Source organism: Gymnogyps californianus, chromosome 3 (assembly GCF_018139145.2).
Source record: "Gymnogyps californianus isolate 813 chromosome 3, ASM1813914v2, whole genome shotgun sequence".
Lineage (NCBI taxonomy): Eukaryota > Metazoa > Chordata > Aves > Accipitriformes > Cathartidae > Gymnogyps > Gymnogyps californianus.
The window spans coordinates 23,921,421-23,935,932 of NC_059473.1; the positions used below are offsets into that span (position 1 = coordinate 23,921,421).

A 14,512-nucleotide genomic window follows, 5' to 3' on the forward strand; every position below is an offset into this window, starting at 1 on the left:
TCTAATTTATCTAGCATTTTATTTTACTTAGTGTTGTTTAATTTGATAGTCATCATAATTGGGGGAGAGTTGGGAATACTTGGTATAATTCCTGTGCAGAGGGTATTCCATGGCTGAGACATCACTTCACTTCTGATTTCTAAGATTCTAAGACTTCTTAAAAATCTTAAAATTTCTCTTACTTGTCCAGGACAGCAAGAGATTTTTTTTTTTTTTTTAGCTTTTCTTATTCTTTTTTTTTTGTTATTATTTATTATCTCTTCAAAAAACTGAAATAAAGTTATAGGTGCAGAAGAGCTCATTGCACTTCATCACTGAAGAGATTACGGACAAGGCTTGCTGCACCCAGTGGTTTTCTTGCCTTCTGCTTGTTTGCAGATGGGAGCACCAGAGGAAGCGACTGGGATTTCATCTTACTTGTTGGTCTTCTTACAGGTCTGTCAAATGGATTAGCTAGCTAGTGGTGGTGTTGTTTCCTTCTCTTCAATTTTATGGCAAGTTCACATCAGAGTAGTAAGACTCTGAGACCACCCAGTGGGCTGTGCCACGGCGCTGAGGCTCTCTTGTGGCCCATGTGAATGTTCTATACTAGGAGAATGCAAGAAGAACAAGGTAGCCCCTGTTTTAAAAACATTTGGATTATTTGCCCTGCTCTTTCAAACTAGGGTGTAGATCTGAATAGCTGCTCTGCAAACCCCTTGTGTCCCTTCACCCCAGGCGTATGCTAGTTGCACACGCAGAATGACTGTGAAGTATTGTGCAAGGATTGCCACTTAGTGGTTGAAAAGTTTTCCTGTGTGGAAATAGGATGGATCTGGTTTGGAATTGCTTTACATTGGTGCCTTTAAACTCTGACGAGAGTCCCAGAAAGGCATACTTTCCCTCCTGAGCAGATCAAGCCCACCACACCTGCAGTGCATGTATCACCTATGTAGTGTTCAAATCAAATCTGTGGAATCTGCTGTGCCGTACAATGCTCTCATCTTACTCAGTGTCTACGATGGTAACCCTTAAGCAGAGAATGGAAAACAAGCCATCTCTTTGGGAGGGAGATTTTAATTACCTCTTGCCCTAGAGAAAGCTGTCCTCCCAGGTTAGAGCAGAAAGTATTGGAAGGGCACTGTGAGAAAGATTAGCAAGAGGCTCCCTTACCAAGCCACGGTTGCGAATCAATAGAGGCTTTCAGCTGTCAGTGCAACCAATCCCTAAACCATGAGCGCAAATATTTACTTCTACTGAAAACAGAGAGAATTTACAAAAAAAGAGAAACATATTTCCATTCCTTTATTTAGTCATAGAATCAATATAAATGATTTGAGGATGTGGAGAATTCAAAGTGCTCCAGGATAGTACTCACTTGAGTATACAGCTTATTTTCATAGACCAAAACTTTCATTCTGCAAGGAAGAAAATATCAGCACAGCAGGTCACTCTTGGCATAAACACTTCTGATGTGTATGTGCTCCTTTAACATTTAATTTTAATCAGAATGGACCGATATCTCTCCATAACATTTAGCTTGCTTTCTTTTGTGCAACAGAAAGCGTAAAGCTGTCGATAATTTTTAAAGTACCCATTTCTGTGACACCTGCATGATATTTTTTAATATTTTCTGAATTGATAATGTTCATGGTAGCGGAGTATACTGCGCAATAAACTGCTTTTGTGGCTGATTAAATGCCGAAGTGAAGTGGAGGTATTCAGCAACTGCAAAAGTCGTTTATTTAGTATATGCCAATGCCATGAACATTATTCCTGTTACACAAGATTTGCTATACCCTAATGTACAGAAGTATAAAAGAAATTGTTTCCTTTTCTTGTGAGGGTTGCAATTGCTGTGCTGCTTCAATCTCACACTTCACACTGATATGACATTCGGGAATGTAGCTAGGTTGAGTGGCTTGAGAAAGAGGCTGGTTTACACAGTGAATAATTATTTAAAGGAGTTCTTTGTGTAGGAAAAGCATTATGTGGCTGGGTACGCTGAACTAAATTAACTGTAATATGCAAATTCTCCAACTTTGGCCATTTAACTTTCGATAGGAAGGCTTCCCTTTCACTGCTGTGGTTCTCCCCTGAGGGCTTTGGCCTGGCGAAGACAGATGTAATCTTGATTATTGGCTTAACTGGAGACTTGCTGACGCCTGTTTGCCTGTATTGTTCTCCCTCGCTGACCAGTGCCACAAACTGGACCCCTGATAGATAAGAAGCTGCAGCCGTTTCCTGTCATTCTTTGTGTAACTTTTTCTCATGATAGAAGTTGGTATGAACTGTACGTAATCCTCATGTTTCTCTCAAGGAGAAAGGTGGTTTTTTTTTTCTTTTTGGTGCTTAGATAGGTTATGAGAATGGTTTCATCCTGGTTGGATGAAATAAGTACCTCATTGACATATAGTTCTTGTGCCATCCTATTCCTTCATGATAACATCAGTTACAGAAACTTCCTGCAATTTGATTAGATACAAAATGAGAAAAATAAAAAATTATGATGATTTCATTGACTCCTCTCTTAATATATGTTATATATGTTGCCTGCTAGAAATGAAGGGCTGTGGTGATACTGTAGCACCAAACTGTCATTCTTCTTTCTAATTTCTTTTTTTGCATATTGATTTAATATCATGTCATTGATTTTCTATGGATTATTTCTTTTTCGTAAGTATTTGCTCATGACTTCTCTGACTGAGGAAGGGTTGTAGGCTTTTTAATTCCATTGTCATTCATGTTTGTTGTTACCCTCAGAGATGACAATCACTTAATTTACAGTTCACCTTCCGTTCTTTCATTTGTATAGAAGAAGCTGCAGCAGAGAAAGCTGGTATTCCACCCTACGGATTGAACAATGTCATCAGTTTGCTGTCCACAGGATCTTCAAGAGTTGCAGTCTGCACTCTTTCTTTGCAGCAGATTATCATTTATTGCTACAGAGCGAGAAACTTTTCTAGTAGCTATTTCTCAAATTTGACTAGTAAATTGCATATGCAAATGAGCAAACACAAATAAACAAAGCTTTATTTTTATAGTTGTCCTCTGTTCTTCATAGGCTAGAAGCTGGACAGTGGACTGCTAAATGCCTGTTGTTCTGTAAATAGACTGGGACTAAAATACTTGGGAGAAAGATTTCAGCTGTATGGAATGGACACCACTGACACATTTTAAGCAATACACCCTGTAGTTACAGTTTGAGTATCATCCATGAACAGGAAGGTGTTTTCTTTATCCATTTTCCACTTCCTGTACAATTACAGTTATAGGCACATGTTCTGGAGTTGTTTTTTGTCTCACATGTTAATGTTTGCTGTCCTGTGAAGTTGCTTCTGATTACAGAACGTTGGATGCAATGGTAATAACTCCATGGTCACTGAAGTCGGTGACTAACAGAGAGGTGATCCTTCAGCCTTTTACCTCTGCAGATCACCATGTGGTAGAGAATGAGGCTGTGCAGACCCTTCCTCTCTTCCAGGTTAAAATCTCCAGTTGCTATTTCATTGTCAAAATGCTTCATACTGCAGTTGCCTAAGAACATAATTTTGAGAATACGAGCAACCCTGATACCTAGGCCTTGTACGCTAAAGGGAGATGCAGTAAGCCCACATAGCAGCTTCGTGCTGGGGAGAAAAAAAGAGTTTGGACTGTATTCACCACACTTCCAGTTTTATGCAGGTATGCCTGGTGCATTGGGGAAATTGTTTAGGAGCAATCAACCCTTGTGTGAAGATTGCCTTGTAATGCTGCTAAGGTCAGTGAGACCTTGGTTTATTTGCCACATAAGTGCTGCTTGAGCGACTTAGGATACTCCAACACCCATAGGAACAACCTTAACTTGCACACTAGAGGTTTTCCACATTTTAGGACTGTGATTTCTTGCACAGCTTGCTCATTTGGTACAGATCATACAGTGGGGTGATCTAATCAGGTTTTCATCAGCGTTATCCCTCTGCCTTTGATATAGCTTAAACACTTTACTGTAGTAGGTGTTTAGGATCATAAATAAATGTTCTTTCTGTTTTTCCACTACTCAAGCTAAGTGCTTCTAGAAGTTTTTGTAGTAGCATTGTTACTGCAAACTTGATCTTGCCATTCTTCTGTGGTAGTGCCTGCTGAAGTTGGATGTAATTCATGTGCAAAGTGTATGAGAATAATTATCAGTGACCTCTGTCAGGATTTGCTTTTCTGGTGTGATACTGGCTCTTGATTGAATCCCACTATAATTTCTGTTAAGACAGATAAGAACTCATGAGGAAATTCATCTCCCAACTACTTTTGGCGGGGGTGGAGGGTTGGCAGAGGACTATAGTCCAGTGGCTGGAATGCAGAATTAAGGTAGCAGGTCTTTGTTTTCAGTTTTGCTTCTTTCTGATACGTGACTTAGTCTGGGATTTAGTCTTTTCATCTGTAAAACTGGAATAATAATACTTGCAATTTGAGACTTACAATGTGTTTTGAGACCAACAGTGAAAAGCTCTCAGTAGTGTATTCATTACATTCTGTTTGTAGATGTTACAAGCAGTAGCTAGGAGAAATGAGAATAAAATCAAGCCAAACACACTGATTTAAAAGCAAACTGTTGAAGCCAGGCCTGAACTGGTAAAATAGTTACCCATGTGCCAATGCCTCTCTTCACATAGCTCGGAATTAAATTGCAGAGTTCTAAGTTATGTCAAAAAAAAAAAAAAAGATTTCCAAGGTTATAACTGTTTAATGGGGGGAAAATGGCTAATTTCTGTCTCTTTAAATTTTGCGATGGAGAAAATAAGGTGCTTTGATCTTTAAATGACAGCTTCCAGAGTCATTACATTGAATCAGTTAATCTCTCCCAGTAGTTACCTTATTCTCTCTTCCTCATGGGCATCCTCTTTCATGGTCTCAGTGCTGAGCTTCAAATCAATGAACAAACTGTTACTGCTTCCAACACAGCCTGTCTAGTGAGCTTTCCTGCTTTCATGCATTGCCAAGCTCTTACCTCAAACCTTGGCACATCAAAGTGGAGAAGAGGTCCAGTAGTGCCACATGTGTGTTAACCAGGCTGGCTCCATCGTCTTCATTTACACTGTATGGGTCAGGCAGTCCCTTGCCTCTTGACAAGAGAGGTTTGTCAAAGACTGCATGTCCTGTCATTCCCAGGTGACATACGTAATTCAAAGCAGGTCAAGTGACACAGCAGTGACTGTATCCTTGGTCATCCCTTTATCTAGTTTAAAAAAAATACTAACCAAAGCAATAACTGATCTACATATCTTTGTATGAGATACAAATGCCCAGACAAAAATAAGTTGCATTCTGTCTCGTGCTGCTGACTGAATATTCTTTTTGTTCACCTTGGTTTTCATTTCTGTTAGGAGGAAAAAAAAAAAATTGAGAAATTTCCCAGTGTAAGCCCCATGAAGCCTCTATGTTATGTACAGTATGAGGTATTCTACCTGCTAGTGCACAGCAAATGCTGTGAAGTAACACCTGGGAGTTTTTTCAAGTTTTACCACCTAGTGCACAAGCTGTATAAAACTCAGGAGCTGAGGTTCTGGAGCAGCATCTGTTCTCCTGCCCATGTTATTAATCTGTTCCTTTATGCGAAGGGGTTACAGTATATGGTGAAACTTGCGCAAGTTCTATTAGAGTAATTTTGTGGTTTTAGACATAAAAGTTAGGCATCTAGAATGTAATGATGTAATTAAAAAATAAATCCTCCTCTCTTCCAGGAAATAAAACAAGATTTGGTACAAGGTGAACATTTTTAGACAATTTTCTCTTCTGATAGGGTAGTTCTAGGATTTTTCCAAAGCATTTGATATATAGTTCTTTTATTAGAAGCCACCTTGCATTAAGCAACAAGTAAGAGGGTTTTTTTCACTGATAATGACAGATTTACTTTATTAATATTGCTAAAAAAGATCTCAAATATATTTTCTTTAGTCACACTTCACTGAGGCAAAATTTCAGGGTACATGCTACACCTCAAAAAAGAATAATATAATCATGGTTGCAGAAATGGGTATTTTGCTGTACTGTGTCAGACCTTAAAGTCTTCTGTGCTTCCTCCAGCAACTTCAAAGATATGTCCCTGAAAATAAAAGTGAATCATGCACATTCCTCTCTTTCTGTGACATATACAATGCATCCAGTGTGTGCAGTATGGTAGCAACAAAAAGCACTGAGATGGGAAATTTCACCTGAAGTTTACTGGCCTGAATGCTTTCTACCTTGTCATGGTTTAACTCCAGCTGGCAACTAAGCACCACACAGCCACTCGCTCACTCCCTCCACAATGGGATGGGGGAGAGACTCGGAAGGGTAAAAGTGACAAAACTGATGGGTTGAGACAGTTTAATAGGTAAAGCAAAAGCCGCGCACGCGAGCAAAGCAAAACAAGGAATTCATTCACCACTTCCCCGCGGCAGGCAGGTGTCCAGCCATCTCCAGGAAAGCAGGGCTCCATCACGCGTAGTGGTTACTTGGGAAGGCAAATGCCATCACTCCGAACGTTCCCCCCTTCCTTCTTCTTCCCCCAGCTTTATATGCTGAGCATGATGTCATATGGTATGGAATATCCCTTTGGTCAGTTGGGGTCAGCGGTCCCAGCTGTGTCCCCTCCCAAATCCTTGTGCACCCCCAGCCTACTTGCTGGTGGGGTGATGTGAGAAGCAGAAAAGGCCTTGACTCTGTTTAAGCGCTGCTCAGCAATAACGAAAACATCCCTGTGTTATCAACTCTGTTTCCAGCACAAATCCAAAACCCCATACTAGCTACTATGAAGAAAATTAACTCTGTCCCAGCCAAAACCAGCACATACTTGCACTTGAAAACATTTTCTGTTGTCTGTGCTAATCATCCATTCTTCTCTGCTTCCTAAGCTTATGGCTAGATCACATGAACTACTTCAAAATGAGAGTTTTGCTCAAAGTCTGTGAGAATGGTGCAGAATCAATTCCTACCTGCTGTGAAATTTTGTATTGCTTTATCCATAGTATTTTCTTTATTTGTTTGACCATGATTTGGGGCCAGAAGTAACAGAAATCTGAATACAGCATTTGATAATCAGCCAGAGCTAAGCCTTTCCTATGTGGGCACCAATAATCTTGTTTGTGCTGTCTTTACTCAAGATCACCCTGTTTCTAATTCTCTGTTTAATAGTATTCCAGATTCTGTTATCAAAGTCCTTCAGCTTTCTCCAGTACTTTGCTGCCAGGCTTCTTACAAGTCTGACAGCCTAAGAGGTCCTTCTGTACCTAAGATATAACATTTCCTAAAAAAATGGGTCCTTTACAAATCATTTTATAAATCAAGCTTCTCTGTTTCCATGGCCATGTGTAATTGTGTATACGCCTTTCTAAAGATGCTTACTTTGGAGGCTGAAAGTTCAACTTAACTTAAACTAAAGTATCTTGGTATTACTATTTAACACTTCAATATTATATTTGTTCATTTTATTCTGCACATACCTTATCTAAGTTTTCTCCATTTCTGTGTTCTTTGCAATGTTGGATTCAATCCTTCATTATCCCATGCCTGGGAGGAAAAAAGACAGCAATTGTTATAGATGAGAGGGTCAATGGCAAGGAAAACTGTCCCAGGGATGAGCAAGGCAAAGCTGGTATACTTCCTACACTGGGACTTCTAGGGGAGGAAGGATTGATAGATGCTCTTACACTACATTTATGAAACTTTGAGATTCTTAATACAGTTACATGTCCTCGTTGTGTCAGTCTGAAGTCCCTTCTGTCATGATACCATGGCAAAAAGCCTTAAAAAAGAATTGACAACATCCTTGCACTTTATGGTACAATGATTTGAGTGTGATTCCTCACTGGAGCTGGTAAGAATAAATTTACAGAATAATACTTTAAAAAAGAAACACTTAAAAAAAACCAACCCACCAAACCTCAGTTTAGTAAGAGTAAAACCACAGTAAATGTAGCAGTATGTATATATATAAAACATGAATTTTGTATGTAATTTCCAATTTTTGGGGGATGAAGTTTTCTCAGCATAATTTTATAGTTCTAAAAATGAAAATTGTGCCTGTTCTTTGTCTGATACTTACCACTGTAATTTATGACTGAAAAATAAAAGGGAAAACCTGCATATTTCATCATATAAAGAGTGTGGACAAATCTTATTTCTTGTAGGAGCTAATGCAGTTACATATTTCTGAAAATTGTGCAAACACAAAATAAGATTTCTTTTTACTCTGCCACTAATAGATGAGCACACCAGGTAATACACCCTAAGAAAATAAATGACAGTTAGTGATACTTATGATAATTAGTGTACTTTTGCTAATGCATCTGAACATCTCACAGAATTTTGAGTGAAGTGGAGCATTCACATTTTACTGGTGAAGCTAAATAGTAGATTTTTCAATGGCTACAACTGTTACTGCAACCCTCACTAAAATTAAAGGAGGTTAGATTTCTAACTGATGTACCTTTAAAAATAAAATTGCAGTTAAAGGTCATACATAAAGTCTGTTTTGATGAAGAAGGAAAAGCACATCTTCAGATCCCACTCGTGTCCATTTGTAGCATGTTGTGTCTGTATTTCTGCATTCTGACTGTAATAAATCTGTTCTTTCAAATTGTTTTTTTCTCCTCCTCCAGGTCTCATGGAAACCTCCTCTGATACAGAATGGCGAAATCCTTAACTATGAGATTCGCATGCCTGATCCACGAATTGTCATTACTGGGAACACTTCATCAATGTTAAGTCATTTGGTGACCAATCTTATACCCTATACAAACTACTCGGTCACTGTAATAGCTTGTTCTGGAGGTGATGGCTTTCTAGGAGGCTGCACGGAGAGTTTGCCTACAAGCGTGACTACACCTTCAACAGTTCCTCAGAGTGCTAGTCCATTGTCTGTGACTCCAATCAGCGAGTCCTTTATTGCCATTTCTTGGCAACCACCGCTAAGGCCGAATGGTCCTCATCTGAGGTAAGCTCTTAGTTGCAACGGAGATAGCAGTTTTCTTCTCCTTACCTAAATCTGACTCAGAAAATTCCGAGTGATGCAAACTTTATGATGTGATCTCTTGATTTCTGACTTTTTGAAGTTCCTCTTTAGGGTTCAGGAGTCGATGAGCAGACTTATGGAAAGTGGGTATGTCTAGAAGTAGATAGCAGGGTGAGCTTTGAATTGTTTTGAACTTACAAAGAGTCAGGATTATTAAGAGCAAGTGTGGTGTCTGTGCTGTGGCATTTCCTTTGCAAAACACATTCAGGAAGGCTCTGGGTCTTTCAGATCAGTGCTTGATGAAAAGCCAGAAGGAGCAAGCACAGGATATTTGCAAAGTCATAACTGGTTTGGGCTGCAGCATCAGCCACTTTTTGGTGGCAAGTTCAGGCAACATGTTCCACCAACAAAATGACAAGAAAAGTATGAGATGTCTGTGAACATAAGTATTTAATATATCCAATATTCTCAATACTCTGTGTGGGTTATTCCACATAAAGAGAAAGTGACCATTTGGAAGTGTGATGACATGAAATAATCTTCAAAACTTAACCAATTAATAAATTGCAGTTATTGCAATTATAATTGCAGAATGAGAAAAAAGGAAGTTAAAATTTGGGGGCAGAGCCAAAAATTGGAAATGCAAGGAAGTGCTGGGTATAGCAGGCTGGGTTTCACCGCAGGAACAAGAGAAAGGCATCTCTTCTGAGATTTGTCTGGAATGCTGGGATGGGGATCTTGACTTGAATCTGTTGATTACTGAGAGAGAGTGTGTGTGTGTGTATATACATTTAAAAAAATATGGATTTGAGCGCATGAAGATTTATAAAGACAAATGTATCTTTATATATACACAATAAAAAAAAATCAAACAAATCTTTCATTCTAGTGCTTTAACGTATTGTGAAACATTGTGCATGGAATTATCTCTCTGTACTCCATATGTTCTGGTTAGTAGCTCTCTTCTAGGTGCACTGATGGGTTCAATAATTACCATGTAATGCCGTTGCAGTTGCGTATGTTATTACAGCACAGTAGCTTGACTCTTTCTTCAGGCTTAATTAGGGCACACTACAACTGAATGAAATTATGATTGCTCTACAGTAAAATCTGAAGTTTTTAAAAAGCAGTCCCTGTTATTCTGGGGTTAACAACATGACCATTTTACCATAGATTATTGAAGTAATTCAGCACGACCTACATCTGCAGACTTCATTTCCTTCATGGTGTGCCATGCTGCCCTCAACAAGAACAACCACTGAAGCAGCTGCTCTGTACAGCATGATGGAGCAAGAAGTCTGCAGCAAGCAGAGTAGCAGCAGCAACTGCCAGTGGGGGTGATTTACACATGATCACCATTCAGTATTCAAAAAGATTTTGATGTTTTTCATGACTTGTCTATGAAATATATTGGACAGAATATGCCAGGACTGTTCCTAATAAAAGTGTAGTGATCTGTCTTTTGGTTCTGTTGACACTGATGAACCACTCATGTGAGAGTTGTTCTTGGGGTATAAGGTCATCTGAATGTTTTGATAGCGCTGGAGTTTAATTAGTTTTTACCACTTAATTTCTGAGGTTATACTCCCAGCTTCTGCAGTAATTTGGTTTGGCATCACTAAGGTCAGTGGCACAATGCTTGTTTGTACCTGTTGAGAATGATTCCCCAAACTCAAGGGCAAAAGTTGTTGGAAGTTAGGCATGTACATCCTAGCTGCCATGGAGCACAGGAAATCTCAGCTCTTTTGTAAGAGAGCTTCTCAGTTGATTTCTGGTTTTGAAGCAATGCAAAATCACTGCATGCAGTATCTATTAAACACCCTCTTAATTCAGGGTCTCAAATCTGGAATGGTATTGTCCAACATTTCCACATCAGACTGGAAATGATCTTAACATAAAAAAGGTAAGTGTCAAATTACGCATGAAGCCAGCGATCAGAAAGATCATTGCAACACAGTGGTGACCCACACCAAAGGCATTCTGCAGAATGCTTAAACACAGAAGGAAACATTTTTACAAATAAGTGCTTAAAGTGAGAGTCTTTAAGATCTGCCTGAGTATCCACATACTTTTGCCTGGAATTTAACAGTAGTACTTTTCCAAAATGGGGGGCAGGGAAAGGACGATACACAGTCGCTCAGCACTTTAGAGAATCAAGTTGTGTATTTAAGTGAATATATATGCATATGACCCTAATTTGCTGGGCATCAGTGGAAACACTGTTGTAACTATAGTTTGATTAAAACTGCAGCTCACCATTGAAAGCAATTCCAGAGTGGTTCTATAACTGGTAGGAAGAGTACAAACATGTGGTGCCTCACAAAGAAAACACCACTATCAAACTGAAACAAAAATCCTATTTAAAAAGTCCTGTGAAATGTAATAAAGAATAATAATCCTAAAGATTTTGAACAAATCTATGTAATTTTGTTTCCTTTAGAGTATAGTTTTCTATGTAATCTCTATAATGATTAGGAAATGTAAAATATAATGTTATCCCCTTTAGTATGTGTGGACATTAAGTGATTTAATCTTTGTTAAATTACATAAAGGTCTTGTATAAAAGATGATGAAAAGTGAATGATACAGAATGGGTGGAAGGCATATTTTCCGAATCAGGCAGTCTCATGGCTGACCTAATGAAAGATGGGCTTTAGCTGACCTGCTGTTTGGAACAGAGACAGGAACGCAGCTTCAGATACCAATTAAAACCAGGATGAAATAGTTTGGTCTTTCAAGCTCACATCATGACTGTCTACTCATATACAAAGGTGCCTTGTTAAGGTCTACGGATGGAACAGTTAACTCTATGCCTGTTTGGCACCCCTAATTTACACTGTGGTTATTTGCAAACACATGTTAAACACAAAAGTGCACTTAAGTTGCTACTACCAGTAGAATAGTAATAGCGATGCTATATGTTTCAGCACATTTGCAAGAAACAGACATTGTCATTTCATATTCTGGAGCAGTCTGTGCATATCAGATGGCATCAGTCAAGTCTGCATAAGACACTGTTACTGGGCTATTTGGACTTGATCTTCATAGCATTTCCACAAACTTTAAAATCCGTAAATCATTAAATAAACTCATTCTTTCAAATGGAAGTGCTTCATTTTCCATTTTCAAAGTAGTTTTTTTAAGTAATTGAATGTTTTAAATCATGAAACATTAAAAAGAATGTTTATCTCAGAAAGTTTACAGCTGTAAAAACAAAATAATGTGTGGCTTTAAAAAAAAAAACAACTGTTTTTTTTTGTGTAATAACATTAGTTGAGATAATCCTGGTGTTCTGCTTGTCTTTTGTGTTAGATATGAGCTCCTGAGACGTAAAATCCAGCAACCACTTGCATCAAATCCCCCTGAAGATTTAAATCTGTGGCACAATATTTACTCAGGAACTCAGTGGTTTTATGAAGATAAGGGTCTTAGCAGGTGAGATTACAAAAACTATAAAAACAAATGCTGGCATTTTGTATAGTGTATGTTTAATAGTTCAAAGTATTTCTTGTGTCTCTATGTAGTGAACATATTAATTATGTAATGAAATATTTTTTGTCATCATCTTTAGTATTAATCATTCTAATATGCAGGGATTTATTATTAGTCTGTCATTCTTGACTCATATCATTTTGCTCTGAAAAACAAATGAAAATAAAGATCTTGTAAAATTTTAGCATAGATATGCTCATGCAATCAAACCGTTTAGATTTATGTGTACATACACTCTAGATTTGTGTGTTGGCAAAGTCACAGCACAGGCAGAATGAATGTTTGAGAAGTCCTAGCTGGGAAATATTTGAAACTTGGTTTCAGTATTGTTTTTCTTACCTGGTTTTAAAAGTGCAAATTAATGATTGCTTTAATATCTCCAAAGGCAAGAAGAGTATTTATCGCACTCTCAGCAGATCTAATTTAAGGGCAGCTTTGTGTTAGCTTCATTATAGTTAAATGCAGAGTGTTGAGAGTGGGGAAATGGAGGGTGGGTTCTGTTTCTCTGTATGTAACAGACCTACTGAGTGGTATAGAGCAAGACATTGGCTCTTGATCAACCTTAGTTTCCGCATCTCGAAGTCAAGGCTACTACCCTTAAGACAAGCAAACACACATATTAAGATCATGTAACGGAAGATTCAACATGGATTCTGCATTGGTTTTTTGTGGGTAAAGTCTCGGGAAAACACTCATGGATGGTTTCAGGATGTGTGTGTTCTCTGTGCTTGTGTGCTGGTGTGCTTTATGAGGACTCCATGTCAATCATTGCCCCTCAAATATCTGTACGTTGTTTCTACTTGCTTTGATAAAAGCTGTGTGAGCATCCCTCCTGAGCATGATGTGAACCAGCAGAATGTGTCCTCTGCTCCTGACTGCTGTATAGACTTAACCAAGCCAAGGGCTACCGCCTCTGGCTTGTCATTGCCTACTTGCTGAAAATCACTGCTCATTTTCATCCGTTGCAATAACTGATCATGGAGCTGTTCTTTTACCCAATCCTGCCCAAGTCTCCATTTCTTTCTTTCAACCATGTTTGAAATTCCTCATAGAGTTTCCTTTGGTTTTAGTTTAGCTCATTTCAGTACTGCTGACGTGTGCAGCAGTTATGTTAGCAGTTCAGAGGGGGCAATAAATTCTGACAGGGCCTCAGTGACAAGTCATTAGGCACAATGACCTTTAGGATTGAATGAGCTGTGGCCAGAAAAGTGTGCCTAACCCTCGGACCCACCTGAGCACTTCTTTTGGGGAGGGTTCTGCAACCTGCAGCTATGTTTTTGCAGTCAACAACTCAGGATGAGTTTGTGGCTGGAGAGAAGATGCTGCAGAGAGACTCAAGCCTTATTTTTCACAGAAAGAAAATCCATATATCAGCATCTATTTTCATTTGTGTCATGCTTTAAGCATGTTTCAGAATTAGTGAATTTTTATTATATTCCTGACAGAAGTCTATTTTTACAGTGATTCTTTTCAGATAGCTTCTTCATTTCTAGTAGGCTAAGCCAAACTTCTTTTATTTTCATTGTTGGAAATATGGATCCAAAAATTAATCTCAAATTCTCATCATTAAATTGCAAGACTAGATCCCATTCATTTTTTATTGCACGTGTGCTACAGTGTCCAAGAAAATACTACATGTTCGCAAGTGGCAGAAAATGCAGAGAGGGAAATAAGATATGATGTTATGTGTATTGTCACCATTCTACAATGCTTATAGTTACAGTTGGAGCTCCTGCTTTCTTCTCAGTGGGACTGTTAAAGCTTAGCTCTTTTGAAAATCAGGCTGGATGGTTGCATAATATGGGCCGCTACAGGAAAGCACTTAAAAAAAAAGTAAAAGTAAATACACAGTGTGAGTGACTTTTCTTTTTGTAGCAAAATCTCTAAATATTAGGCATTAACTGTATATTCCATTATTGTGTTTGTAGACGTTGATCCCAAAGTGCTGCAGCTTCAGTGAAAATTTGAACAAGATGATCCTGTGTTTCTGTGATTGCACAGTTTTGTGTGAGGCTTTTTATGATGAAATTAAATTTGAGATTATGAGATCCCACTTAAAATACATTAATATGC

The 14,512-nt window shown here is 38.5% G+C and overlaps 1 protein-coding gene across 1 annotated transcript in view; it reads left to right on the forward strand.

The window, feature by feature from the left end:
- Positions 1–14,512, forward strand: part of USH2A (usherin) — a 396,109-nt gene that overhangs the window by 266,527 nt on the left and 115,070 nt on the right. The window contains 2 exon segments of the mRNA XM_050894852.1: positions 8,595–8,929; positions 12,260–12,382. Coding sequence (XP_050750809.1) covers positions 8,595–8,929; positions 12,260–12,382 — 458 coding nt within the window.